The sequence below is a fragment of the Herpailurus yagouaroundi genome, unplaced genomic scaffold (assembly GCF_014898765.1).
Source record: "Herpailurus yagouaroundi ecotype Mexico unplaced genomic scaffold, PumYag 183, whole genome shotgun sequence".
NCBI lineage: Eukaryota > Metazoa > Chordata > Mammalia > Carnivora > Felidae > Herpailurus > Herpailurus yagouaroundi.
The window spans coordinates 1,104,720-1,129,593 of record NW_024412414.1 but is presented as its reverse complement, the minus strand read 5'-3'; the positions used below and the strand labels follow the sequence as shown (position 1 = coordinate 1,129,593).

At 52.3% G+C, this 24,874-nt stretch overlaps 1 protein-coding gene across 5 annotated transcripts in view; it reads left to right on the top strand.

The window, feature by feature from the left end:
- GRIP2 (glutamate receptor interacting protein 2) overlaps positions 1-24,416 on the top strand; it is a 58,490-nt gene extending 34,074 nt beyond the window's left edge. For 2 of the 5 annotated variants that reach the window (XM_040491875.1, XM_040491876.1), the window contains exons 10-24: positions 851-976; positions 1,305-1,454; positions 4,056-4,242; positions 4,736-4,881; positions 5,627-5,707; positions 8,443-8,509; positions 8,602-8,747; positions 9,586-9,730; positions 11,609-11,748; positions 12,374-12,553; positions 13,579-13,762; positions 15,378-15,483; positions 19,763-19,906; positions 20,657-20,803; positions 21,841-24,416. In XM_040491875.1, the coding sequence (XP_040347809.1) occupies positions 851-976; positions 1,305-1,454; positions 4,056-4,242; positions 4,736-4,881; positions 5,627-5,707; positions 8,443-8,509; positions 8,602-8,747; positions 9,586-9,730; positions 11,609-11,748; positions 12,374-12,553; positions 13,579-13,762; positions 15,378-15,483; positions 19,763-19,906; positions 20,657-20,803; positions 21,841-21,999 (2,108 nt within the window). In that variant the 3' untranslated portion in view covers positions 22,000-24,416. Of the gene's footprint in view, positions 1-850; positions 977-1,304; positions 1,455-4,055; positions 4,243-4,735; positions 4,882-5,626; positions 5,708-8,442; positions 8,510-8,601; positions 8,748-9,585; positions 9,731-11,608; positions 11,749-12,373; positions 12,554-13,578; positions 13,763-15,075; positions 15,484-19,762; positions 19,907-20,656; positions 20,804-21,113; positions 21,546-21,840 lie in introns of those variants that run through there. The other 3 variants (XM_040491878.1, XM_040491877.1, XM_040491879.1) reach the window with 3 other exon arrangements.
- The last annotated feature ends 458 nt before the right edge of the window (positions 24,417-24,874 follow it).

Sequence of the window (24,874 nt, the reverse complement as noted above, 5' to 3'; positions counted from 1 at the left end):
TCCTGAGTTGGCTTGTGTGCCGTGCCCTCCCTGTGTGGGATGGAGGTGCTGCACAGGGGGTGGAGTCACTGGGCTGAGATAGCTGGGTTCTCACTCATCCGTCCATGGACACGTTGCACCAGGCTGGCCCCCCCCCCCCGAAAGCCCCACAGCAGAAGGAAGAGCCAAGGCGGGACCAGGGGCAGTCTGGGAGGAGGCGTTGCATGGCAGCCGGTTTAGAAGATCTGGTGGGGCAGGTGGGGGAGGCAGGATCGCTGGAGTCCCGTGGGAAGCAGATGGAGGAGAGTGCAAAGAATTCATCTGGGGGTAAAGCCTGCGGAAGTTTGGAGGGCAAGGGGCGGGAAGCCAGAGCAGCTTCAGACTGCAGTTGCGGGGGTGAGCAGACCTCAGCCAACTCCTCGGCCCTGGAGCATAGGTTGCCTCGAGAGCCCAGCATGGGGCAGAAACAGCCAGGCCCTAGTGCCCCCATGTGCTCAGCCCCTGGCCAGGGCTGCCCAGGCCACAGCACCGCAGTAGATCCTAAAGGCGCAGGGGCCCAGTGGGGTCTGCCAGCCGCGCTGCCCAAAGCTGATGGGCCAGTTCTCAGGCTGGGCCTGCTTTCCCTCCCATCCTTGCTGCCGCCTGGCTGAGAGCTGAGCACAGTGCCTGGCACGTAGTGGGGGGGTTTCAGGACACATGAGCGGCATCCGAATGAATGCCTGGCTTGGCTCTGGGGAAACTCGGGCTGTCCGGTCCTGCTCTTCTGGCTTCATCTTGCAGATGGGAGCCTGCCCTCCAGGGGGGCGTGGTGAGTCCAGACTCGCTCAGTCCCTAACACCTGCACCTCTGTCTCCTCTTCCTTGGGTCACAGTGAAGGTGCAGAGGAGCGAACAGCCACATCGCTGGGACCCCTGCGTGCTCTCCTGCCACAGCCCGCGGCCCGGCCACTGCAGGACGCCCACCTGGGCCACACCTGCCGGCCAGGACCAGAGCCGATGTAATGTGCCCATCTCACCATGGCTTGTGCATGTTTCATAGGGGAGGAAACCAAGACGCAGAGAAGTTAGGGGGTCTGCCCGGTATTACCCAGCACATTAGTGGCGACATGAGCCTGGCAGCTGGGTTTCACCAGGTCTGTGAAAACCCTGCGGTCTTTGAGGCCCAGAGTGGGAGAGACTTACATGAGGTCACACAGCCAGTGGTTGAGGTGAAAGGGGGAGTGCGTCCCCGTGTCGCCTTGTGCTGGGGTGGCTGCCTAGCACCCACTGTGTGGCAAGGTGGCAGGCCCTTCTGGGATTCACGGGGCTGTGCTCTCATCTCCTCAGCCTTGTCCTCGACTCCCTTTTCCTCGCCGACCATGAATCATGCCTTTCCCTGCACCAACCCCAGCACCCTTCCCCGTGGATCCCACCCTATGAGCCCCCGGACCACAATGGGGCGGAGGAGGCAGCGAAGAAGGGAGCACAAGAGCTCATGTAAGTAAACCATGGGCTCTTCCCTCCGCTTTGAGCTACATGTGTGCCTGATCCTGAGAGATTTGCCGAAGAATGGGGGCATTTGGGGCAGGGCCCCAGTTCTATGTTTGTGGGGTCATTAAATAGCATGAGTGGTATGCCAGACTGCCTTGGATGGTTGGGTAGGTTGTGCAGTGTACAAGGATGCACCTGATGAGTTCCAGTTACTTTGTACATTTATTATGGAAAATTCCCAGCAGGTGATAGACCTCACCATCAAAGAGGCACCTCCCCTTAAAGTGCCTTGAGGAGAGGATACCTGAATCTGAAAAGCTTTCCTCTTTCAGATTTGCACAAAGGTCTTGCAGGAACTCCATTTCATTTTCTTTCGTTCTGGATTTGTTCTGATCCATTCAAGGAGAAAGTGTGAGCGTGGTGCAGCTACGTCTTTACCGCTTCTCTGACATTTTTTAATTTCTCCTAAGACAAAGACATGTAGGCCTGAGGCTAGCCATCCAGCATGTGGTAATTTTCACGTTCAGTCTGTATGTATATATACACATATGCGTGTAGACATACACACATCTATACACACACGTATAGATTTCTACTTACCTTTTGTTTATAGGCATTTCTACTTGCAATCACTGTATATGTAGTTCCCTTTTGAAGTGAAGGTACAAGTATTTTAAAAAGTGAGTGAATGTAAAGACAAATAGTAGTGAATGATAATGCAGGAGACGTGTGGAACTAGCAAAAGTCACGAGAATGCCAAGAATTTTGAAGTCTTTCCTGGGAAAAGTCCTTCCTTTGTTGACGTAGAGAGTTTATCCAGCCTTCTGCTCTGAGTTGTAGAGGCCTCCAGGAAGGATGAAAGGTTAACTGGGCCATTTGGAATTGAACCAGGTGAGGGAGAAGAGGAATACAAATCTCCTGGAAAGGAGCTAAATACGGCTATGAGCTTCCTGGAAGCCAAGGTGAAAATGGAAACACTTCAGAGTCAGATAAGAGATTAAAATACGTCTTTACCAACCTCCTTTGTCAACCACCAAAGCTGGAGGTGTGTAGGTAAAAAGATTCAGAAATGCTGTTCATAGGCAGGGGCATGTGGAGGCTAAGGGCTCTTGGGACACCTTTACCTGTCCCTTTCCTAAGATGGATGAGTAGTAGAGTATTATTATTATTATTATTGATGATAACCATTAGTTAATTAGTTAAACATTTTGAACACCTCCTATATACCAAGCACCATTCTTGTTATTAGGGATGGAACTATGAAAATTATAGCAATACAACATATGCAACAATATAATATATTACACAGATTGTAACATGTAATATAAAGTATAACAAAATAGTAATAAAGGCATAATAGTATAATAGAATTCATAATAGAATTAAATATAATAAATTATATTTAATACATAATACCTATTAATAATACAGATATTTTTATATCTGGAATATAAAACAATATATATTAAGTAACATAATGTATCAAACAGATATAAAATTTTCATATGACCCAGCAGTTCCACATTGATATATGCCCAAGAGAAATGAAAATATATGTCATGTCTACCCAAAAACTTATACATGAATACTCGTAGCAACATTATTCATTTTAGCCAAAAGGTGGAAACAACCCAGATGTCCATCAAGAGATGAATGGATAAGGGCACCTGGGTGGGGTCAGTTGGTTGAGCGTCCAACTTTTGGTTTCGGCTCAGGTCATGATCCCAGGGTTGTGGGACTTCTCACTGAGCATGGAGCCTGCTTAGGATTCTCTCTCCCTCTCCCTGTGCCCCTGTCCTGCTCTCATGCACGCTCTCTCTCTCAAAAAGAGAGAGAGAGAGAGAGAGAGAGAGAGAGAGAGATGAATGGTTAAAGAAAATGTGGCGTATTCATACTGTGGGATGTTATTTAGCCTTATAAAGGAGAACCTTGAAAATATTATGCTTAGTGACAGAAGCCAGACATAAAAGACCACATATTATAGGATTGCATTTACAGGGAATGTCTAGAATAGGCAAACCCATAGAGAAGAAAATAGATTAGAGGTTGCTTAGGGCCGAGAGAGATGGAAGGATCTGGAGCACTGGCTAAAAGGAATGGGGTTTCTTTCTGAGATGATGAAAGGATTCTACATTTGATTGTGCTGATGGTTGTACTACGTTGTTAATATACTGTAACACACTAAGTTGTACACTTTAAATTGGTGAATGCTATGTTAGGTGAATTGTATCTCAATAAAGCTGTTACCAAAAATAGCATACTACGTATTATGGTATTATACTAGCATTAGAACAACACTAACCCAACGTAACATCACAAGCCTCTGTTTTACAGAGGACTTTACAACATCGCATCACACATCACAATCCTCTGTTTTACAACATGGCAGTCCCCAGAGCTGTCTCCCTTAATCCTTGTCACGGCCCTGCTGGGTGGGAATCCCCCGCTGTGCAGATGAGGAGAGCACTGCCCAGAACAGGCTGTGACTCCCTGGGCCACTCACTTGCCCGTCTGACTCCAGGTTCTTGAGCCTAGGAATGGGTTGGTTCTGGCCCGAAGGGCTCTCTGGGACTGCCCACCTGACAGCCATGCTCACCTGTCCTGCAGTGTCACTGGCCTCCAGCACGGTGGGGCCAGGGGGACAGATCGTGCACACGGAGACCACGGAGGTCATACTCTGCGGAGATCCCCTCAGCGGCTTCGGCCTCCAGCTCCAGGGTGGCATCTTTGCCACCGAGACCCTTTCTTCCCCTCCACTCGTGCGCTTCATCGAGCCCGACAGCCCAGCAGAGAGGTGAGCCAACTTCCCCTGCCCCACTGGGCCTGCCACTCTCCAACTCAGGGCTCACAGACAGCCAGGGAAACTGAGTCACATGCCAAGCCTGGCTTCACAAGTGTATCTTGCTCCGCCATCCCATCAACTCCGTCATCAGCCCCACCTTACAGATGAGGAAACTGAGGTGCAGAGAAGCTGATGCATTGCCCAGGGTCACGCAGCTTGTGAGTGCCCCAGGACTGGAACCCCTGTCTGCCTGAAGCCAGAGTCCTCTATATACATATCTCCTAAGGCACGCATCACCCCCCTTGGGCAGACAGAGAAGCCGAGGCCCAGCAAGTTCACTCCCTTAGCCAGAGTCACGTGCTGAATGGCCTGAGGATGTACAGCTGGTATAGGGCCGAGCTGGGAGTCATACCCCGAGCCTGCCCCTGCATGGCATTCCTGTCCCCCAGGGATAGCCGTGCTGGTAACGGAACTTCTTCTCTCCGTGGGGCTGCCCGGGATTCAGGTGTGGGCTGCTGCAGGTGGGAGACCGGGTCCTGTCCATCAATGGTATTGCCACCGAGGACGGGACGATGGAGGAAGCTAACCAGCTGCTGCGGGACGCGGCGCTGGCCCACAGGGTCGCACTGGAGGTCGAGTTTGATGTGGCAGGTGAGTGAGTGTCCCTACCTCCCCCCTCGCCCTTGGGGACCCTGTGCTCCCTCCTGTCCTGTGCTCTCGCCCGCTGCACGTGCTCCTCCACCCCCACCCCACCCCCCCCCTTGCAGCGACCCTTCTGCCTGAGCGTTTGCAGCGTGTGCCTGAGCACCAGCACCAGGAAGGCACTGGCCGGGGAGGCAGGAATTCTGCACACCAGTGGGAGCATTGATGAGGGAGTTTTGTGCCGAAACAGGACCGAGGGAGGGCAGAGGGGGGCTGAAAACATTCCCTGCCCCTCTGCAGGGCTTAGGGAAAGAACCCCACACAAAAACTCAGACGTTCTGGTCTTGTGATTTCAACATTCTGTGACTTTGGACACTCCCTCCCACCACCCATCCTCAGCTTCCCCAACTTGAACTGGTGAATAGAGTCCTACTACAATGGATATTGTTGGGTTGGATGAGATAAATGGTGCGGAAACACCCAGCTAAGGCCCGGCACGTAGTAGGTGCTTGGTACATTGTTACTGGGTCTGAACTGGGTTCAGCCTGGGCGTCAGCCCCAAATCTGCTCTGACCAGATGGGTTGTCTTGGGCAAATACCAGCTCACCATGCCTCAGTTCCCTCATCTGTCAGGTGGAAGGCGCAGGATGGGGTTGGGACGGTGACTTTTTGCAGTCTCTCCCAGCTGGCCTACTGGGACTCCCTGAGTCTTCTCCCTCAGGCCTCACATGAGTCCACGTGTGCTTGCCTGCAGAGTCTGTCATCCCGAGCAGCGGTACCTTCCACGTGAAGCTGCCCAAGAGGCGTGGAGTGGAGCTGGGCATCACCATTGGCTGTGAGTCCCTCCCCGCCATGCAGTCCCCACGCCGAGTGAGCCTCCTGCTGGGGGAAAGCACACACCTCCAGCCTAGAAGAGGGGGGTGCTCCAGGTGGGAGGGCTGGCTTGGGTTCCCTCTGCCTGCAACGCTCAGCTCTGTGTCCTTGGGCGACACCCTAGCCACTGGGAGCATCAGTTTCCCATTCTGCACAATGGGAGTTTCCTGGCCATGTGGCTCTCCCAGTGGGATTAAGTGGCTTGTAAGGCACCAAACACATGGGCCAGATTGGTTTTTTATTTGTTTTTTGTTGTTGTTGTTTTTTACCTTCACATTCCCAGTAGTGGGAGGAAGCATAGGGACCTTCAGAACCCTCCCATGGCTTCATCCTACTCTGAGTAAAAGCTGAAGTCCTCACGGCTGATGAGGCCTTTGTGATCTGGTCCTAGTGATCTCTGACTTCATCTCCTGCCATCCCTCCATCATGCCCCACCAGCACTGCTGGTCTCCTGGTTGATCCTTGAACATACTGCTCCTTGCAGCCTCAGGGCCTTTGCACTGGCCGTTCCCTCTGCCCTCTTCCCCACCATTTGCTCAAATGGCACCTTTGGAAGTCCTTTCCTACCACCCTGATTTACACTTGCCCTACCCTCCACGTGGCCCCTTCCATACTTTCTTTTTCTCCACAGCATGCTTTATCAGTTGGCAAACTATGTACAGTTGGCCCTTGAACAACATGGGTTTGAACTGTGCAGGTCCACTTAAACGTGGATTTTTTCCGATAAATACAGTACGTCCTGTAAATGTATTTTCTCTTCCTTACGATTTTCTTTTTTTTTTTTTATTTTTTTTTAACGTTTATTTATTTTTGAGACAGAGAGAGCCAGAGCATGAATGGGGGAGGGTCAGAGAGAGAGGGAGACACAGAATCCGAAACAGGCTCCAGGCTCTGAGCTGTCAGCACAGAGCCTGACGCGGGGCTCAAACTCACGGACCGCAAGATCATGACCTGAGCCGAAGCCGGCTGCTTAACCGACTGAGCTACCCAAGCGCCCCCTTTCCTTACGATTTTCTTAACATTTTCCTTTTTCTAGCATACTTTATTTTAAGAACACAGTATGTGATACATATAACATACAAAGTACATGTTAATCAATTGTGTTATTTGTAAGGTGTCCATTCGACCATAGGCTATTAGTAGTTAAGTTTTGGGGGAGTCAAAAGTTAATATTCAACTGCATGGGGAGACAGCACCCCTAACCCCCACATAGTTCAAAGGCCAGCTGTACTTTAAAATGTTGTTGATTATCTGTGTCCCCCACCGGACTGGTAGCCCCAGGAGGGTGGGGATCTTTGTTTTGTTCACTCTCCTTCTCCCTTGCACATACATAGTAGAGATTCTAACTGTGCCCTGGGGATCCTGAAGGGAAAAACGTTGGGATAAGGGGTGGAGACACCCCCCGGCTGGCTGTAGCATTGCCACCCCCACCGCCCTGCTGAGGTGACCTCCTGGCGAGTGTCCACTCTGGCCAGGGCAGCACACACACTGGTAGGCTGACCCCAGGTCAGGCAACAGATGCTTGGACCTCATTCCCCAGGGAGATTCAGGGAGCCCCAGAGAACAGAAGACCAGGATTGCAGTCCTTGTGTGAAATGATCCTCAGTCCCCACCCTGGGCTTGACAGAGGGTGACTGCAGCCCCTTCCTTCCCCAGACTCCAGTCAATGGAGGTGGAAGTTTAAGCACTCTGGGAGGGGAGAAGCTGCTTCCAGCCCAGGAACCTCTGGGTAGGGCTGCCAGATACAGTTGCACAAGTTGCACATGACACAAAGATGCCCATTTGAGGTAGACTTACAATTTTATTACATCAGTTGGAAGAGGTGCCCTTGTCTCATCTGCAAAGATGCCACATGGGCTAGAAGAGGCTCCTACCATCTGGTCACTAATGGGAAAACCCATTCGCCCAGATGGATTCTTTCTGCAAGAAAACTTAGCTATTCATGCAACACCCATTGTCTTAGGTCACGTTTCCCCAGAAAGAGCTTCTTAGACAGAGTTATGTTCCGGGGGTTTGCTGAGAAGGGCTCTTGGAATCACCACCTGTGCGAGGTGAAGGATGTGGGGCTGGGCAGATGGAGGAGCTGGGTAGTGATGCGATCACAGCAGGTGGCTCAGCCAATCCCATGGAGAGCCCAAGGGCCAGGAAGGCTTTGGAAGTTGTCCTGAATGAGGCTGGGAGCCAGGCCTTTGCACCTCTGTTGGACCAGGCTGTACCCAGGAGCTGCATAACCTTGGGTGAGGCTGTTCTCTTGGTCAGAGGCAGTTTCCAGAGAGGGAGCCCCCTGCGGGCCATTCAGCTAGCACTCCCTGCAGATGGGAGAAGGGAAAACTCAATTGTGGAAGGGTCACCCCGTTCCTGGGTCGTGGCCCTGTGCCAGGTGGGAGTCCCTGACACAGCCCCTGAAGGAGTTCGCAGTTTGCTGGGGGACGGGCTGAGCAGAAGGGAAAAGCGCTGATGTGGACTGAGCACCTGTTATGTGCCGGGATCCACGTTAGGTTTTGCTTTGTCTAGTTTGATCTCATGACATCTCCATGAGTTCTGTGGCATCCCCCCCATGTTACAGAGGGGAAACTGAGGCAGAAAGGGGGCTGATTTGCTCACGGTCACCCAGACAGGAAGCAGTGAGAGCAGGAAACTCCCTGAGGCTGAGGTGGTCAAAGGTCAGATTCATGCTTCTCCCCCCTCCACCCCCAGCGACCAGCAGGAAGCGAGGAGAGCCCCTCATCATCTCTGACATCAAGAAGGGCAGCGTGGCACACAGGTAGGGCTGGCCCTGGGCACAGGGCAGGGGGAGTAATTCAGGGGGAGTAGCGTGTGCCAGCCTCTTTCTGTCCCCCACCCCTGCTCATGCAGGACCGGCACCCTTGAGCCAGGTGACAAGCTTCTGGCCATCGACAATATCCGCCTGGACAACTGCCCCATGGAGGACGCTGTGCAAATCCTGCGGCAGTGCGAGGACCTGGTGAAGCTGAAGATCCGGAAGGACGAGGACAACTCCGGTATGGCCCCTGCCCCGCCCTGCCGCCTCTCGGTCCGCCCCCGGATGATGGGTTCCCAGCTTGCAATTTGGGGTTCCCTCTGGCCAAGGAGGGAGGGAGGGAGGCAGGCTGCTGTTGCAGGCTCCTTGAATGAACAGATGCAGGGAGGAGCCCCAGCACAGATGTCTCACCATCCCTGGGGCTGCCTGGATCCTCTGCGCCCAGCACAAAGCCTAGCAGAGGGGACCCCCAGGGGGCAGCAGCGAGCAGATGAGTGGGCGGGGCAGGGATGCCTCAATGACCGCACCCTGCATGGGCAGTGTGTGAGTGAAGACGTAAAAGCTGTGACATCTCTGAGGCCAGACGGGTGACAGAAGTGAGTGAACTGGACAGAAGGTAAGAAAAATGTATACAGGTTGGGGAGGCAGTAGGGAGGGGTGAGGCTTGTGGTCCCTGGAGAGCCAATCCCTTATTCAGAGAGGCAACTCCTACCCTGGGAAGGATGCTATCTTGTGGGCAAAACTTCTTCTGAGTTTTCTTTTTTAAAGAAAGCTGGAAATCTGGTTTCTCTTCTCATTATTGTTATTTTGTGTCATGCATGAAATCTATATTTTAGAGTGTTGGGTTCATGGTGTTTGGGTGCCAGAAAACATTTCTCGAGGGCAGAACATTTCTGAAGATGGCCTCAGGGTCCCCGGGTTGTGCCATCCAAAGTCATGGCAGGAGTGAGTGGGTGAACTAACAAATGAGTGAGTGCGAGTGGGAGTGAGTAAGGACACCAAGGTGTTGGGGGCTGGGGGCGTCCATCTCCTGGGTCCTGCCCCACTGCACCCCTCCCTGATAGGTGCCACCTTTGCAGATGAACAGGAGACCACGGGTGCCATTAGCTACACAGTGGAACTGAAACGTTACGGGGGTCCCCTGGGTATCACCATTTCGGGCACAGAGGAGCCTTTTGACCCCATTGTCATCTCAGGCCTCACCAAGCGTGGTCTGGCTGAGAGGTGAGCCAGGGTTCTGGGGGGGGGGGGATGCATGGGGTGGGCCCAGGGACCCTCATGGGGCAGGGGTTGTGCTTTGAGAACAGCTGAAGTGGATTCTGACCTTGGTTCCAACGTTGACATTCTGGGTGACATCAGGACTGTCCCTTCCCTCTCTGAGCCTCAGTTCCACAGAGGTAGACCAGCCCCTCCCTGGCTGACCTCTCCAGCTTCAGTAGGTGCCAGATAAATGTATGCCAACTCTCCTCTCTCTCCCAATGTGGAGATTCCTGGAGATTTCTGGAAAGTCAGCATTATGAGCCTTTTTGGAGCACCTGCTGTGTGCCTTCAATCCTGGCACAGCATGGGGCTTTTCTGCAGGCATTATGGGCCCCCCTGCTGTCCTCTCCCCTGGGGAAGGCGTGAGAAAGAGGGTGCCCCAGGCTGGCCAGACTGGGGGGAGCAGGTGAATCTGGGGCCCAGAGGTAGAACAGGGCCCCATGGGGGTCACAGGGGGTGGTCCCAGTCTGGGCGAGATGCAGCTTTCTCCAGCCACTGAGAGGAACTGGCTGTAAAGGGAGAGACTGGGCAGGTCTGGAGGGGGCAGGCTGGGCCCCTGGGGGAGGACACAAAGCAGGAAGGGCCACGTGGTGATGGGGTGCCGCAGTGGGACAGAGGGGGCTGAGGAGTGTGGTTCCTGGCTCCCTGTTGGTGTCCTTGCTCCCGGAGCGCCCCCTGCTGGCCCACTCCAGGGGCCAGTGTGGATGGTTCCCACCTCAAGTATGTTCATCTACTCCCACGTTTACTGGGTACCTACTATGTGGCGGCTCATTCTGGACGCTGGGAGCACAACAGACAGCCCCCCGTGCCCTCACCGGGCTGATCTAGCTTAGTGCTGTCTAGCTGCAGTGTAATGCGAGCCACACATTTAATTATCAACTTCCCGGTAGCCATATTAGAAAAATAAAGAGAAATAAAACGAATCTTACGTATGTATTTATTTCAACACGTAATCAATATACAAATGATTAATGAGATAGTTTACGCTATTTTTTTAATTGTGTCTTCAGAATCTGGTGTGTAGTTTGCCTAAGTCAAGCGTCTCAGTTTGTGGCAGCCACGCTATGGGGCCCTGCGAACTGGACAGACCTCCCTCCCTCACTCAGCCCGCCACCCCCCTGACTTCCTCAGTTCCCTGGACTCCTGGGGAGCTTGGTGGGCGGTGCCCACCTGCAGCTGCTCTTCCCGCTCTCAGTGCTGGCTGTTCCTCGGGATCCCCTTCCCCAGCCCGATTCCCAGGGATACCATTTAATTGGCCAGGCGTGGGGGCCAGACATGTGCATGTTTAGAAAAGCTCCTCAGGTAATTCTAATGGTGTCCGGGCAGAAACCCACTGGACCAGATCGATGCTGCTGCCTGGCCTTGCCAGCCCCTTGCATCCCCTTGTGAGGTCGCCTGGGCACCCTGTGCTCATTCTCTGGGTGAGGAAGCTGAGGCCCAGGGAAAGGGAAAGGCTGTCCATGGAGAGAAGCATGAATCCCTTCCACCCATCCATCTTTCAGGTAGAATTAGGTAAAGTAAGTTTATCACTCTCATTTACGGGCTCCAGATCACGTGGTAGTTGACAGCTGTTCTGCGCGATTCAGACCGTGCTCAGAACTCATGCTTCACCCTGCTTCCAGAACCTGCCTTTACAGTCAGGCAGGATAATCCCTCCCCTCCCAAATTCTGGACTTTGCACCTGTGTTCATACCACCAGAGATCACACTTGCCTTCTGTTGCAGCTGGGTTTGATTGAGGTCCGTTGGGCTTGTGCCTTGGGGTTCCTGAGTTCTCTGAGGGCAGACCCCCACCCTGAAGCCTCGACCGTGTCTCATTCTCTGTCCTGTGCCCCCTCCCCAGGACTGGCGCTATCCACGTTGGGGATCGCATCCTGGCCATCAACAGCGTCAGCCTCAAGGGCCGGCCTCTGAGTGAGGCCATCCACCTCCTGCAGGTGGCTGGTGAGACTGTCACACTGAAGATCAAGAAGCAGCTAGACCGTGAGCCTCACCCCAACACCCGGGGGCCCTCAGCCCATGTGGGAACCCCTCTGTGCCCAGCCTCGTGGAATCCCCACCAAACCCCACAGAGGCGGGAAGGCACCTGGGACAGCTGAGGAGACGAGACCCAGAAGGGTCACAGCTTGTATGGGGCAGAGTCTGGGCCCGAACCACCCGCTGCCTTCATCGCCTCCTGCCTCTCACAGCTGCTCGTTATGCCTTCGGGCCGTACCTGTCCTTTCCTCAGTTTCCCCCGATTTGTACCCTGTACCTTGGCAAGCGAGGCCACCGCCCACCGTGGAAGGAGCCTTCAGGGTCTTCCTTCTGACCCGGGCCCCACTGTTGCTCACCCTGTGACCTTGGGCATGTTGTGCACACACAACACCACGGGGGCTCCCCGAGGCCCAGCTCAGAGAACTCAGCCTCCGTTTTCCTGTCTGTGAAATGGGTTTGCCCATTGGTGCACCACCTCCCTCATATCAGGGGGCCCAGCAGCAGGCTCGGGGGGAGTGCTCAGTGCCTGTGAGTTCCCAAACCAGACTGAAGTGGGGAAACTGAGGCTCACTGAGCATCTCTGTCTCTGAGGTCAGAGGCCAGTGGCAGTGACACCCCCTTTCCATCCCAGGCCCCCTCCCACACCGCAAGTCGGGCAGCCTCAGCGAGGCCAGCGATGCAGATGAGGACCCTCCAGAGGCACTCAAAGGGGGCTTGCTGGCAGCCCGGTTCTCCCCTGCCGTGCCCAGCGTGGACAGCGCCGTGGAGTCCTGGGACAGCTCGGCCACAGAGGGGGGGTTTGGGGGCCCAGGTAACACTTCATCGCCTATAAGCAACATGGTCTCTCTGGGCCACCCCAGCTGCCAGGCCTTTGTAGGGGCTGCTCCTTCTGCCTAATCCTTCCTCCTCCTCTCCCAGCTCCTTCTTTCAGGGACGCTTCCTGGAGGCAGACCCGCCTAGGCCACATCAGCCATTCCCAGGGCCCCTCACTGCTCAGAGCATGGACCCCAGGCCTTCACACATCTTTTGATTAGCATCCATAGCACCTCAGCTGGCTACTCAGAGTTCCCCACCCTGAGGTTAGGGACCAAGCTGGCCATACTTCTGTCTTTGTCATTCCCAGCCCAGTGCCCTGCACACGGCAGGTGCCCAATCAATGTTTATTGCATCCGTGGAGTCCTGGGCAAAAAACCCCTTCCCACCTCATCCCGCAAGACCCAGCCTTAAAGTGGACACCTCCAGGCCACCCTCTTAGGACACGAGCTCCCCTGCCCACGCGTGTTGAGACCCATAGGTAGCTTTGGAGGTTGGGGGCATTTGACTGCAGCAGCTGGCCTTCTGGCCTCTGCAACACAGAGCCACAGGGGCTCCCCAAGGCCAAACTCAGAGAACTAGTGGAGCTAGGCTTCTAAGTGCCCTCAGGTGGCTCCCAGCCCCTGTCCTCACTGTCTGTATATCTGCCTTCCCTGGGGTCTCCGCTTCCCCATCTCAAGTACTTGATCAGTATCTTCTTAGCTTACTCCCAGGGCAGGGTCGTCAGAGCTCCCAAAGGCAGGAAGAGAGGAATGGTCAAAATAGTGAAAGTCCTTCCTGTGCAGGGGCAGCTGGGCGAAGCTTGATGGAGGCGGGACAGGGTCCTGGAGCCCTGGGCATTAACTCTTCTGCTGGGTGACTCAGAGGGTTCTGGGTGGCGGCCGGGCCCTCAGGGGACTCTGGGTAGTCATGCAGGTCCAGACGGGGCAAAGACCTATCCACGGTCACCCAGCACAGCTGGAAAAGGGGCAGAAAGGAGGGTGAGCTATACCCTCTCAGACCACCCCCCTCTCCACCTGCCAGGCTCCTACACTCCACAGGCGGCAGCTCGGAATGTGACCCCCCAGGAGTGGCGGCCCAGCCGGCTGAGAAGCAGCCCCCCACCCACGGAGCCCCGGAGGACAAGCTACACCCCGGCCCCCACAGACGAGAGCTTCCCTGAGGAGGAGGAGGAGGAGGAGGAGGAGGACTGGGAGCCACCAACTAGGTCTGTGGTGGCAACGCCATGAGGGAGGAGGCAGTCACGGTCTCCTGGCTAGGATGGGTGAGGGTCCCTGTGCCACCGTAGGGGGGCAGCGGAGGAGTCTTGTCTGGCTCCCGAGGAGGGTCGCTTCCCAGGAGAGAGGAGGAAACGTCGGTCAGAGCTGCCTCGGCCTGGCTGAGATGGGGATGAGGCTGTGCTGAGCAGAGGGCGCTTCCATGGCAAACGTGTGGAAGGTGTTTGCCTTTCTGAAGTCTGCTAATCTCTCGTTCTCAGAAGAAAGGCAACAGACTCAGAACTTGAACCCGACCCTCCTGACTTAGCCCAGATTCCTTGACGGCCCCCCTACAAGGGCCTTCGGGTCACAGGTGCCAGCCCTGAGCTGTGGACGTGATGGGTTTTGTAGTGTTGGCTTTGAGGGGCACGTTGTCACCCCTGGAGGAGGCCCCTGCGGAGAACAGGCCCTGTGGCTGTTCCTCACTGAGCCCTAGCCACCTCTCCCACATCTGGGCTTTCAATCAGGCACTTCCTTCTGCCTACTCTCTCCTGACCAAGGCCTCCTGTGCCTTGAAAACCCAGGTCCTGCCTCCAGGAAGCTTCCCCGACTTTTTCAGGCAGAAGGCATGTGAGCCTCCTCATGGCACTGGCCGCCTTGTGTCCACCTGATGCGTTCCCTGGCTGTGGTCCCTTCTGCTAAGTGCCTGGCACCCAGGAGTCATTCCTGCACACTTTGTGAAGGAACCGCCAGCTCCTTAAGAACAGGGGCGACACCTTCTTTACCTCCGTAGCCGTGAGCCCTGTGGATGGAGCCCTGGCTCAAAATATTTGTAGAAATGATTTGAATGGAGAGAATGTCCTTCAGCCTCAGTCTTCTCATCTTTAAAATGGGAAGGGCAGGAGGCAACTATCATGCATCAGCCTCCCTGAGTCTCCCTAGGAGAGAAAAGCTGGAGGACCTTTATAAGAAAGTGCTTTGCAAATCATACTTTATAAGTGGCCAGGACTTTGCAGGCGGCAGGTGGCTTTGTGAACTATGAGGCGTGCAAGTGTGACTTGGTATATTCTATCGCGCCTCAATTTTAGAGTGATGATGGGCTCCTACACCCTGTGACAGAAGCCGTGGGGTGGCCTGGACCCTTCCCCAGCACAGACACGCCATCTCCATCCATCTGTGTCCTTGCTGGCTCCAGCTCTGTCCCTGTCACTGTGCTATGATGCCATGTGTCTGGGTGGGGCCAGGGGCCGTCCTCTGGGGCTACACCATGGATCTCCTCTCTGTCTATCTGTCTGTCTGTCCGTCCGTCTGTCTCTCTTCCCAGGCGTCCTGTGTCACCGCTCTCCACCCCGTCTCATCTGCCCCTGTTCTAACTGGCCACCGACAGTCCTGGTCGCCCCTAACTGCGTCTTCCCCCCATTCCGTGTCACCAACCACTGCCCCGGGGCCCCAGCACTGCCACCGAGGACGCCCGCCTGCCTGCCTGCCCGCCCGCCCGCCCGCCCACCCTCTGGCCCCTTGAGCCCAACGCCGGGCCCTGGGGCCCCGAAGACTCCTCAGGCCCCAGCCCGCCTGCCCGCCCATCTGTCCACCAGGAGTTGACGCTCTCTGGTTCCTACGTTACAGCCCAGCCCCTGGCCCTGCCCGTGAGGAGGGCTTCTGGCGCATGTTCGGGGAAGCCCTCGAAGACCTGGAGTCGTGTGGTCAGTCAGAGCTGCTGAGGGAACTGGAGGTAGGGCCACCCACCCCGCAGACCTTCCTGGGGGCACCTGTGCATGGACACACTGACGGGCATGCCGTAGGAGACAAGCGTGTTGATGGGATCCTGCCTGCGTGTCATGTGTGTCATGCACTCACCCAGCACCCGCCATGTAAAGGTGTCTTCACACATGTGCGGACACATACACAAGTGTGACTGAGAACACTGTGGTGTGGCGGTTCAAGGCGTATGCACATGTGAACCTGTCTGGTATCATGTGTGCATTGGCAGCATGTGTGTGGGCATTTCAGAGCAGGTGTGTCTGAGTGTGCACAGTTGGATATGCACAGGGACAGTTTTGGTGTCTGTGTGTGCATGTGCAGTATGTGGACACGGTTGTGGGCATGCCCTGTGGAAGCACGTGGATGTCAACATCAGTGACAGCACAGGGGATCGGGGTCAGGGGAGCTGAGAAGTGACTACAGCTTTGTGTGAGGTCAACATTGCCCATAACAGAACAGGCTGCACAGAAGGTCTAGGAAAGATCCAGCTGGGTCATTTCAGAAGCTCCTTCATACTCTGAGAGCGATAATGTAAACCTCTGCTTTACCTGTGCTTTTGGCCCTAACATTGTTGACTAGGGCCTTTTTTTTTTTCTCCATCAGCCTTGCTATTTACTATGCTCCTCAGAGAACTAGTTTTTGGCTTTGTTAATTCTGTCTTGTGTTTCATTGTCTCCTATCTTACTCGTTTCTGTGTTTAACTTCTTTGTGTTTCAGTAATGATACTTTTCCTGGTTTCTTAGGTCCTTAATTTTCAGTTTCCCTTGTTTTCTACTGTGGTGCATCTTAAGCTATGATTTTACCCATAAGTACTGCTTTGGCTTCATCCCACAAGTTTTGATTTGTAGTGCTTTAATTGATCATTCAGTTCCAAATATCTAAAAAATGTCTAGTACAATTTTAGTTAGACCCTTAACATATACAGAAGTGGAGAGGTTTCTTTCTAGTATCAATTCTAGTAAATGTTTCGTGTATGCCTGCAAAACAATGTGAATTCCCTTTTTTGGGTGTAGGGTTCTCTGCACATCAAGATTGTTCATAAACTTGTTCAAATCTGCATCCTGATAAAATGTTATATGCTTTATTTATCTTCATGTGGTTTTTTTTTTGTTGTTGTTAGTAGTATGATAAAATCCCATTGTGAGTAGAGATTTGGCAAATTCTTGACATTCTGTCAATTTTTGTCTATGTCAAAATTTGTCTGTCATTAAGTGCATGATGGCTATAACTTCTTGGTGAATTTTTCTTTTTGTTATTAATCAGTATCTCTATCCCTATCTGCTTTCCACTTTAAATTCCATTTTCCCATAATAATATGGCTCCACCAGCTTTATTTTAGTAATGTTTCCTGTCTTTTTTCCAATTTCTTTATTTTCAAACTTACTGTGTTACTAAGTTGTACATTTCTCATTTTAAGTGTATCTGTTGTGTGCTATATATAGCTGATTGTCCCCCCAAGCCAAGGGTCTTCTTTTAAGGCAAGTTTAGTCCATTTATTTTTTTTGTGATTACTAATATAAAGTTATTTCTAGCAAAGAATTTATACTTTCTATGTATCCTACTTTCTCAATACTTCTGATCTACTATCTTAACTTTTCTTGTATTGATAAATCTCCTACTCCTGCACTCTTTCCATCATGAAAAAGGGTATTTTTTATAATTTTTATTCTTTTAGTGATTATCCTTAATTCATTTTACCTTTTTTTTTTTTAGAGAGAAAGTGTGAGCAGGGGAGATGGGCAGAGGAAGGGGGGAGAGAGAGAGAGAGAGAGAGAGAGAGAGAGAGAGAGAGAGACTCTTAAGCAGGTTCCATGCTCAGCATAGATCCTGATGAGGGATTTGATCCCATGACCCTGGGATCATGACAAGATCAAGAGTTGGATGCTCAACCTACTGAGCCACCTAGGTGCCCTGTTTTACTTTTTATTTATTTTTAATTTTTTTAACGTTTATTGATTTTTGAGAGAGAGAGAGAGAGAGAGACAGAGCGTGAGTGGGGGAGGGGCAGAGAGAGAAGGAGGCACAGAATCCGAAGCAGGCTCTAGGCGCTGAGCTGTCAGCACAGAGCCCGATGCGGTGCTTGAACCCATGAACCATGAGATGATGACCTGAGCCAAAGTCGGACACTTAACCGACTGAGCCACCCAGGCATCCCCCTGTTTTACTTTTAATATTGAATTTTTACATTTAATTTTTTTATTATTACAGAAGCCATACATGTGGATGGTGCAAAATTAGATAAACAAAGTAAAATAAAAAATGAAATAAGCAGAGTAAAACATAAGAACAAAACAGTCTCATCACACATAGATTACCACTGTTACTGCTTAAGTGAGTGTATATGTATTTTTAGGATAACAAAACCATGATATACATGCTCTTTTATATGCTTTTTCAGTCAGCTACTCTGTTTTTCCGTATATGGAAATAATCTTCTAATATATTTTCATCTCTTCTAGTAGCAAGGTCATAGATTTTCACAATTGACCCCAAATTTCCCTTTAGGTCTGGTCTGGCTAAACTAGTCCCTAATCCATGCTTGGCACTTGGTTTTTATGCCTTTTCAGTCTCTCTTAATTTTAGTCCAGTGCCTTTTTAACGATGCTGACATAAAATTTTTGTTTATCAAGATAAAATTCACATAACATAAGATTTACATAATGTTATGGGGCCCCTGGGTGGCTCAGCTGGTTAAGCGTCCAACTTCAGCTCAGGTCATAATCTGGTGGTTTGTGAGTTTGCACCTGCGTCGGGCTCTGTGCTCACAGCTCAGAGCCTGGAGCCTGTTTCGGATTCTGTCTTCCTTTCTCTGCCCCTCCCCTGCTCACTCTCTCTCTCTCTCTCAAAAATAAATAAACATTGAAAATTAAAAAAAAAATTTACAAACCGTTCAAATGTAAATTAAATATTAAAAGTAAAAAGAATGGGGGCGCCTGGGTGGCGCAGTCGGTTAAGCGTCCGACTTCAGCCAGGTCACGATCTCGCGGTCCGTGAGTTCGAGCCCCGCGTCAGGCTCTGGGCTGATGGCTCGGAGCCTGGAGCCTGTTTCTGATTCTGTGTCTTCCTCTCTCTCTGCCCCTCCCCCGTTCATGCTCTGTCTCTCTCTGTTCCAAAAATAAATAAACGTTGAAAAAAAAAAATTAAAAAAAAAAATAAATAAAAGTAAAAAGAATGAATTAAGGATAATCACTAGTAATTCAAGGGCTTTTATAGTGTATTCACAATGTTGTGCATACATGACCAGAACATTTCTAACATCCCAAAAAGGAGTCCCACATCTCTCAACCGCTGTTCTGGATAGTTCTTACAAACGTAGTCATGCGGTCTGTGGCCTTTTTTCATTTAGCTTAATGTTGTAGAACGTATCAATACTTCATGCTTTTTATGGCCACATAATATTCCGTCCCATGGATAGACCATGTTGCTGACTATTTGAAAAGACCAGGCCCGGTGGACTTTGCCTTGAATTTTTTTTACCATCTTCACTTTCCTTTTTTTTTTTTTTTTCTTTCTTTTTTTTTTTTTTAACAAAGTCTAATCAGTGCCTTTGTCCTCCTCCTGAATGAGACAGGCCCTGCAGAATGCTTCCATTTCCATCCCAACTCCTCTCCCCACTTGTTTATAAAATTGCTCAAAATTAGTTTTGTGGGATTTTAGTCAATACTCATTTACTGTTACTGGTAATTTCTGTGCTCACCATTGTTTCTCGCATTCCATGTTTTCCGTCTCAGTTCATCCTTTAAGATCTTTTAGTGAGAATCTTGAGGCGGTATAAACTCTTTTAGGTTTTGTGAGTGATTTTATCTTACTTATCTTTACCAATAGCAGGGTAGCAGAGTGGTTAAAACCTTTGATTTTGAAGGCAGACTCTGAGTTCAGATCTTAATTTCTCTTAGCCTCTGCTTCCTCACCTATAAAATGGACCAAAGGCATGGTAGAATGGTGTTTGCTTGTTTCATAGGATTGTAGAGAGCAAAACGAATTCTGTGGGGACAGTCCTTAGACTTGAGCTTGGCACAGAGTAAGTGCCATTCAGTGCCAACAATTAGTATGCTAATTGCTGGTGTGATCGAGGACCTCCCCCACCTCACCCCTGCCCACCCTCAGACTGAGAGCCACAGGAGGCCAGAGACCATGACTATGCTGTTCACTGTTGTGACCTTGAAGGCTGGCACATAGCAGGTGTCCATAGATGCTGACTGCAGACGGCGAGCCAACAAGCATCTGAATGAAGCTCTGTGTGTCCTCAGGCATCCATCATGACGGGCACGGTGCAGAGCGTGGCCCTTGAGGGCAGGCCTGGCCACCGGCCCTGGCAGAGGAGCCAGGAGGTACGAGCGTCCCCTGAAGAGACACAGGAGCTGCTTGTGCCAACACCCTTAGAGATGCACAAGGTGGGCACCGGGGCTGGGCACGGGAAGCCTGGATGGGTGTCCCGGGGCCACGAGGACTCACCAGGGGCTCCCGAGGGGCCCCACCCCTCTCTGGGCTTCATTCTCCACCACCAAACACGATTTGGTATTAGACTGAGTTTTCCAAAATTCTCATCATTTGGGTGATACACACCCCCACCCCCAATGATACACACCAGGCTGCTATTAATACATTTCTTTAAGTAGACTCACTTTTTTCCCACTTAAGTTAGTGTGTAAGATCTAAAGGCATTTATATAGAATACATGTATATGTAGTTGTATGTGTGTATCTATATATATCACTTCCTTAAAGGAGAAGCCAGCCTCCCTTGCCATCTGTAGGTTACTATATAGAAAAACAGAGAAGAAACCTCTCAGCTGGTAGTCCTCAGAAGGCTCAGAGCCTCTTGGTAAATTGGGAGAGGAGCAAGTGTTAGAAGGGTGACAACCCATTGGTACCCCACGGAGACTTTCTTCTGGGTGGAAGGGAGAGGATTGAAAAAGAACTGAGGAGGTACTCTATCCCTAACTTCCCCTTTGTGACTGGTGCTGGGAACTGGAGGATGTGCTGCCATGCAGAACGCAAGGGGGCGCTGTGGGACAAACGCAGTGAAGTGTGGGGAGCACAGCTAGGCGGCAGGCTAAGTGTGTGTCCCGCACCAAGGGCTGCTGTGGGGGGCGGGGGACAAAGGTCAAAGCTCCAGGGACCTCTTCCTCCTTCCGCTCCCAGGTGACACTGCACAAGGACCCTTTGCGGAATGACTTCGGTTTTAGCGTCTCCGATGGCCTCCTGGAGAAGGGCGTCTATGTCCACACTGTGCGCCCTGATGGGCCAGCCCAACGTGGGGGCCTCCGGCCCTTCGACAGGGTCCTTCAGGTAATGCTGGGCCGGGGGCACCATGGATAGCGTGGCCTTTTCTTGCCTCATGGTGGAGAAAGAGCCCTGTTTCTACCCTGGCTGAAAGGCCTCAGGCAGGTCGCCTCCCCTCTCTGAGCCCCAGCTTTCTCATAGAGCAAAGGGAATGACAGGACCAGTCCTCTAGTCAGGTTAGGTTCAGTTGTGTTGCAGTAACAACCCCGAATCTCAGTAGCTTAACACACATGAACGTATACCTGTCCACAGTGGGCTGGCATAGGCTTAATCCACCCAGGCTGATGGGGGCTGTACCCTCTTATAAATGCCTTAGATGACGTGACTTAGGAAAAGCGACTGGAACATCACACGTGGGTTTTTTCCTGCCTTTACCCAGAACACCTGCTACTCCCCTTCACAGCCTATTGGCCTTCCGGAACTAGTGATGTGACCTTGCTAACTGCAAGGGAGCCTGGGAAATGTGGGTGAGGAGATCGAAAGCTCTGGGACAGGCCTGGCCCAGCCACCCTGCACCGCCTTTCCCAGGCCCCAGCTACTTTTGTTCCCATGATGTGATTTTTGCTATATCAGTGCTACATTTTTACTAAATATGTTTCCTTTCAGTTCAACTGAAATTTATTTTGAAATGAAGCTTTTTGTGTCAATTAGGAATGAAAACCCAGCACCCCTTTGCTTGACATAAAAGATCAATCTAAAATAAAAGTAAAACAGAAGCAAAGCAATGTCACAAAATTCTAGGCAGGAAGCTGGGTGTGTGGTCTGCTCTTTTATGTTAAAAAAAAAAAAGGGGAGAGAGGTGGGTGTTCGTGGAGTGGGAAGGAGGTACTGGCACCCCCTTTGGGGTTTCTCTTTGATAAAACCTAACCAGAAAGATTGAAAGAGAACTAAACGAAGGAGGACTTCCTCTCTAGGAGTGTTCTAGCCTTACCCTGTACCTGGGCTGGGGCAGGGCCCACGCTTCAGGAAGTCCCACGATTCCCACCTACTTTAGCCCAGGCTCAGCTAATGCTGTTCTGTCCCCTTGGCCGTATACTGTGCAGGTCAACCACGTTCGCACGCGGGACTTCGACTGCTGCCTGGCGGTGCCACTCCTGGCCGAGGCAGGCGATGTCCTGGCACTGGTCATCAGCCGCAACCCACTGGCGCAGAGCAGCCGAGCCCCGCGAGCACCAGGCCCCAGCAGCCCCCGGATGCTCTGAAGTCAGCGTGTGGTCTGGACACCCCAGGGGCTGCCCGAGTAGACCCTGACCGCCAGACCTGTAGCTGGGCTGGAGAAGTGGCCGCTCACTTATCCATCTGTCCGTCTGGCAGGCTCTGAGCCGGGGACCGGACTCTGTGTCTATTCTCCGGTTCTGTGGTGCCTGGAGTCCCAGGCAGTGATGTCCCTGTGCCAGCTGGAGTGACGTCCAGGTCTTTCTCCATGTTGGGGCTCCAAGATGCCCGGAGGAGCCCCACTCAGTAGGGGCTGAGACAGGCTGCTCAGCTCCGTGTAGGGAGTGCTTTCTCCCAGCAGAGCTATGGAGCTGCCAGGGAGGAGTGAGCTCCCCATCCCAAGAGGTGAGCAAGTGGGAGCTGGATACCCCCAGTGCAGTCATGGACTGAGGTATGAAGCATCCGGGCAGTGGGTCCACACATGCTCAGGTAGTTAGTTTCCCAACAGGGGGAGAGCATTTAGGGTGTTTCTTGTTTTCTGGACCGCCTCCCACCAAGAAAGATGCCACTCAGGGTGGGAGCCTAGCCCCTTCTCTTCTTCAGCATTCTGGTGTCTGGGTCTCACTGGCATCCCCACTGGAGAGACTCTGAGCTGGGATGGCTGAAGCCCAGGAAGTGTCAGCCCGTTGACTCTGAAAGCGAGTGGTTTTCTTACTTCGGCATCTCTGGTCTGAAGCCTCCGTGATTTGAGACCACAGTGCTGGGCCCTTTGGGCAAGCTCAGTGTGGCTTTGGGCTCTCAGCCCCTCCTGCTGCTTTTGTAGGGTGCACAGGCACAGATCCATATGAACACACCCCTCTCAGGCCAGGTCCCACACTGCGGGAGGGAGTCATTTGGAACAGACGACCCAGGGGTTTCCATTCGTCTGCCATTCCAGTGGAGATGGGGAAACCATGGAAGTATGCCATGTTACCATGTTAGATGACACAGCTCCTCTTCAATATCTAAATTAGTGAAGGAGGAGAGACAGGGAGAGGGAGGCACAGAGATAGAGAGGCAGGCAGGAGAGAGATGGGCCGTCTTCTCTCATGCCCAAAGGCGACAGTGTCCAAGGTGGTCATTCAAGGAAGTTTATTCCCACTTGAAATCTGGAAGCACCAGCATCCCTTAAAATCATTGTCCTCATTTCCCACAGACCCAGAAACCCTTTTGATTTTGAGAAGGGCACGGGCGGCCTTCACCTGGTGGTCTGGGCTGGGGCCCCAGGGATGGAGGCGGGCAGGGAGGATTCAGTCAGGTCTGGGGATTGGCTATGCTCTTAATGGGGGTCTCAGGAAAACGGGGCACCCATTCCCATCTGCGTCCTCCATGCTTCCCTCCAAGGGAGGCCCCCCAGAAACACTCTTCCACTCAAGGGACAAGATGGGGCGTCGAGAGGCCTGTTCTTTTCACCCTGGGTTGCTGCTTGGTTGCTCCGTGGCCCCCTCTGGGTCTGGTCTGGCCCTCTCTGGACAATCAAGGGGTGGACAGTCTCTGAGCAGGTACGGGCCTCCCTGTCATGGCCAGAGCCAGGCCCGCTGGGCACCCCACCCACACTCTTCCTGGGGGCCTGCTTTCCCTCTCCTCCCTCCAGTTTCCCATAGCCTGCCCTTTCCTGTCTTCCCTGGAGAGCCCTTCATGCCACGGCTGGACTGTCCAATGCCTCTGCTATCTTGGATTCCTGTGTGAACATCCGCCCCAGGGCGAAAGGGCACTGCCCACCCATCACAGGGGCACTGAGGAAAAGCCAAGAGCCCTCAGCTTGGGGGTGTGGGGGGTGACACAACAGAGACATGGCCACTGGCAGCCACAGCTGCGTGAACTTAGGCACGTTGCCCAGCCTCTCTGGGCCTCTGTCAAGTGACAGGGCTAGACAGGACATACTCCCAGGGCCTGTCAGCTTGGGAAAGCTGCATCTGGCTGCAGGTGAAGGAAGATGCGTTCTGACCCGTCCAGTGCTCCCCTGTTTTCTCGGGCTGGAGGCCTCTGCCATTTCCCCCAGACGTATGCAACCGGGCCCGGCAGGTGGCCCCTGGCCGTGGCCGGCCTTCTCATATGCAATATTTCTTCTGGCTTCTCATGGGGATCATAGATCCCAGACTTGACATTTCCCGACACCCGTCCCCGGTGAGCATCCTGCCTGCCTATGCATTTTGGGTACAGCCCCTGTGACATGTCCCTCCCACCCTCAAAAGCTGTATTTTTCTCTGGCTGAGATTAGAGCATATTCCTTGTAAAGTATTTTTCTACATGGGGTTTTCTTAGAGCTCTCGGGAAGCACATGCCAAGGGGCTGCATTGCAAAGGCCATTGGGGTCTCTTTGGGGCCCACGCGTAAATCCGTTCTGCCAGGGATTGCAATGACGTGGGAGCTGGGGGTGGGGTGCCATTGGGATGATTTTTTAAATAAAGTTATTTAAATGCAACTGGACTGGGGTGTCTGCCTTTTTCTTTCTTTTTTTTTTTTTATTATTTTTTTTTTTGATCATAGGCTGGCAGTAGCTTCTGTTTGGATCTTAGGACATCTTCCCTGTTTCATTCATTCATTCATTCATCCAGTCAAAAAGTCTGCTTGGACTATGCATTGTTTTCACCCCTGGAAAAACAACAGGAACAAGACGGAGGAGGTCCTGACTGCATGGGGCTTATAATTCTAGTGGAAAACAGACAATGAACAAGGGAGTACATTGTAAAGAATTATTTCAGAATGAAAAAACAAAACAAAACAAAACAGTCATGGGGACACAGTGGAGGGTGAGAGCTTTAGCTCAGGGGCCAGGGAAGGACTTCTCTGAAGAGGTATTTGTGGGGAGACCTTAAAGACAGGAGCCAACCCTGTGGAGACGGGGAAGCACAGTGTCCCAGGCAGGGGGCGCAAGTGCGA